The sequence below is a fragment of the Nicotiana attenuata genome, unplaced genomic scaffold (genome assembly GCF_001879085.1).
Source record: "Nicotiana attenuata strain UT unplaced genomic scaffold, NIATTr2, whole genome shotgun sequence".
NCBI classification, from domain to species: Eukaryota; Viridiplantae; Streptophyta; class Magnoliopsida; order Solanales; family Solanaceae; genus Nicotiana; species Nicotiana attenuata.
The window spans coordinates 29,700-33,152 of NW_017671870.1; the positions used below are offsets into that span (position 1 = coordinate 29,700).

The following is a 3,453-nucleotide window of genomic DNA, read 5'->3' on the forward strand; positions in this document are numbered from 1 at the left end:
GGGGAGGAAACAGAATGCAACAATCTGAAGAATGCAATTACCATGACTCCATCACAAGTTTAAAACATTTTGTTACATTTTAGTGTTATACGACACTGTGAAATTAGCTCTGCTGCAGACACCTTTATCCAATTTCTTCCTCCGAGAAACATAGTAGCAGAGAAGAACCAATCCAGAAAGCACGGCAACTGTGATTAGACTAATTAAGACTGCTTTACCCACACGTCTTTAGCAGTTAAAGTCTTAAAGAGAAGCAACTTCTATCAGCAATAAGACAGAGTAGTGACAGATTGACATACGATCTTAGAAAGGGAGGATCTTTATTTATTTAAGCAATGCTCTCACCAGCACTTAGAGATTGAGATTGATCGATTCTATGGGACACTGCATGTGTTCTCCCTATTGAGTAGAGTAAAACAAGCATAATAGAGAATAAGCCAAAGAACATCCATAGGTTCATAACATTAGCTTACATGATTAGTCGTTAGGAATCCATAAAAAATCATCATATGATGATGCATTTAGCCATTCTGTACACAATCAAAATACACTTATTCATTACTATACAACAAATGCAAGGAGAAAAAGACATAGACAAGCTCTACCTGTCCCAAAGTGATGTTCACTTTGCCAAGAATTATATGTATGGGTCAACATGGTAAGATGAACCTGAACTATTCTAAGGCTCAAGCAAATTCTTCAGGACCTTTCATTGTAAACTTATGAGACGATTGGAGAATATTATCACAAAATTTGTGGTTTTTGCTCTCTTCTTAGTGGAGAGATTACCAACAAATTTAGCCATCACAACAATAAGGGCAGCCCCATGCATAACGCATCCCATGTTCACGCAGGGCTCGTGGAAGGGCCTCACCAAAAGGGATATGATATAGACAGCCTAACCTAATACAAGCATGCCTCCACGGCTTGAACCCGTGACCTATAGGTCACACGGAGACAAATTTATTGTTGCTCCAAGGTTCCCCTTCCCCGACGCACAAAGCATCCCGCGTTCACGCAAGGTCCGAGGAATGGTCACACCCTACAAAGGTGTGATGTAGGCAACCTACCCTGATGCAAGTATTAGTGGCTGATTCCACGGCTCGAACCCACATGGAGACAACTTGACCGTCGCGACAACTTGCCGTCACAACAATGCAATTTTCAATTAGCTGAGCAATTACAGTAAGAGGTGTAGAACTACTAGCAAAATCAGAGTCTGTGAACTGGCAGCTGTCATTTTAGTCAATTTTACTTGTCAAGTTAACAATGATGAATATAATCTAGTTTTTCTAGGTTTGGTTAAAATCACAAGCTCAAAACAAAGATACAGATGATAACAAAGACATACATGAACAAAGCCAAAAACAACAACAAAAGGAGAATAACACAAAAGGGTGCAGTAAACATCTGTATATATATTTCAATGTGTTTTATGTGCTTACAAAAGTTAGAATGAAAACTCAGAATCTTGGTTAAGAGCTTCTTCTAACAAAAACTGAGATTGCTGCATTAACTCAGGACTCAATCTGAACATCAAAACACAAAATTCCATCTGATTAAGAGCTCCATCTCCATCAAAATCACCTTCTTTAAGCATACTCTTAAGATCATCATCACTCAAATCTTGAAGCCCTAACAAAGCAGAATTCTTTTTTAGACTCTCAAATGTAATGACCCTTTTATCCTTATCCATTAATAGCTGAAACCCTTTACATAATTCACCAATCAAACCATCCCCACCTAGTTTTTCAGCCATAAGAGGCAAGAAATCATTGAAGTTGGATTTTCTTGAAGTAGCCATTGATTGAAGAGAAGAAAAAAGAATTGATTTTGAGAGAAGCTTTGAACTGTTTGGTAAAAAGGGTGTGTTTGTGAATAATATATAAGGAGAAATTGGACGGTAGAGAGGGGTTTCGGAGAAGGGGACAATAGGGAAAAAGCCATGAGAATACAACTAAGAAACTGTCTTTAACGCGAAATTGCCTTTGCTTTGGACTGACGGTTGAAGAAATTGCCTCCCAATTTCTCTATTTGGTCCTGTTACGCCACTTGCCAGGGGTATATTTGTCTTTTTAAAGATCTTTTTTTCAAAGAGAAAATTAGTTAATGAGGAAATGCCGCATGTTGAGTCACCGAGGCCGAGGGTGGAAACACTATAGATCCTCCTAATTTGGTAGGGATTTTAAAAAAAGAGACGCGGCGTATTTTTATTTTTGAGAATATTGGTAATAGTTAAGGATTATATTATAATAAAAAAAATTTGATAATAACTAACAAGCCATCATCCGAAAATCACTTAGACCATCGTAAATAATTTATAGGCGATTTCTAATAGGCGATCTATGATTTAAGCAGAATCTCCCACTTTATAAAAAATGATCCTAAAAGTAACTAATAGAGCGGAGATCACTCAGACTAGCATAAACAATACATGAGCAATTTCTAGATAACACATAGATAATCTATAGTTTCACTAGAATCCTCATTTTATTTAAAAAAAAAAAAAAAGACCCTAGTAAAAATTAATAAGCGATCACCGGAGATCACTTGGGTGATCACAAATAATACACGGGAGATTTCTAGATTCTAGATAATACATAGGCAATCTATGATTTCATTGGGATCTCCCTCTTTATTAAAAAATAATGAGTGAATATCCTCAGATTTTCTTAAACTATCACGTTTTTGTCAGTTACCTGCTTAAATTATATGTATCCGCAAAATCCCCTTAACTATATCCTATATATTGAAAAATCCCTCATTTTTGATATATATATATATATATATATATATATATATATATATATATATATATATCGCATGAGAGATAAAATTATATATAAAAATGGCCCCATCTGGCTGTATCTAATGGTTAATTAGTGTTACCCTCTTTTATAAAATTCAATTTTTCTATCTACCTTCTATTTTCTTTATATTCTAGGTTTCTTCTTCATTTTTAATCTTTCTTCTTCCTTTCTCTTTATGGATGTCATCTGAAATTTTTTTCTTCTCTTATTTTTTCTAAAATTATCTTTCTTCTTCATTTAGGTCTTCTTTTTCCATCAAAAGCCTATAATTTTTACCAAACTCTAATTGAAATTTTTCCAAACCCTAATTTATCCCAAATCTAGTATTAAACTAAAATTCCTAGTGAACTCAAAGGTTAATGAAAAATTTCAAAGTTTAATGGAAAATCATGATTGAGACATGGTGTAGTCATTATCGAAGGAGATAGAAGAGAATATTTTTTTTTTACAAATGATCGTGCCTTTATCCCTTCACCCTCTTTCTTTGATTTTTAACCCCCCAAACATTTACCCATTTTATTATTTTTTATTATTAGTTAAAATTTTTAATTAAATTGATATTTAAATTAGGTTGAGTTAAATAGAAGAGTGTATCACACGCACCATTAAAAAATCGATGAGTTTTTTTTTTTTTTTAATATAT

The 3,453-nt window shown here is 34.1% G+C and overlaps 2 protein-coding genes across 4 annotated transcripts in view; both read right to left on the reverse strand.

Moving 5' to 3' along the window:
- The window catches only part of LOC109210646 (calcium-binding protein PBP1-like), a 3,142-nt gene extending 1,182 nt beyond the window's left edge, over positions 1-1,960 (reverse strand). For both annotated transcript variants that reach the window (XM_019374101.1, XM_019374100.1), the window contains exon 1: positions 1,446-1,960. In XM_019374101.1, the coding sequence (XP_019229646.1) occupies positions 1,451-1,804 (354 nt within the window). In that variant the 5' untranslated portion in view covers positions 1,805-1,960 and the 3' untranslated portion in view covers positions 1,446-1,450. The remainder of the gene's footprint in view (positions 1-1,445) is intronic.
- The window catches only part of LOC109210647 (calcium-binding protein PBP1-like), a 6,361-nt gene that overhangs the window by 1,182 nt on the left and 1,726 nt on the right, over positions 1-3,453 (reverse strand). The gene's annotated exons all lie outside the window — the stretch shown is intronic.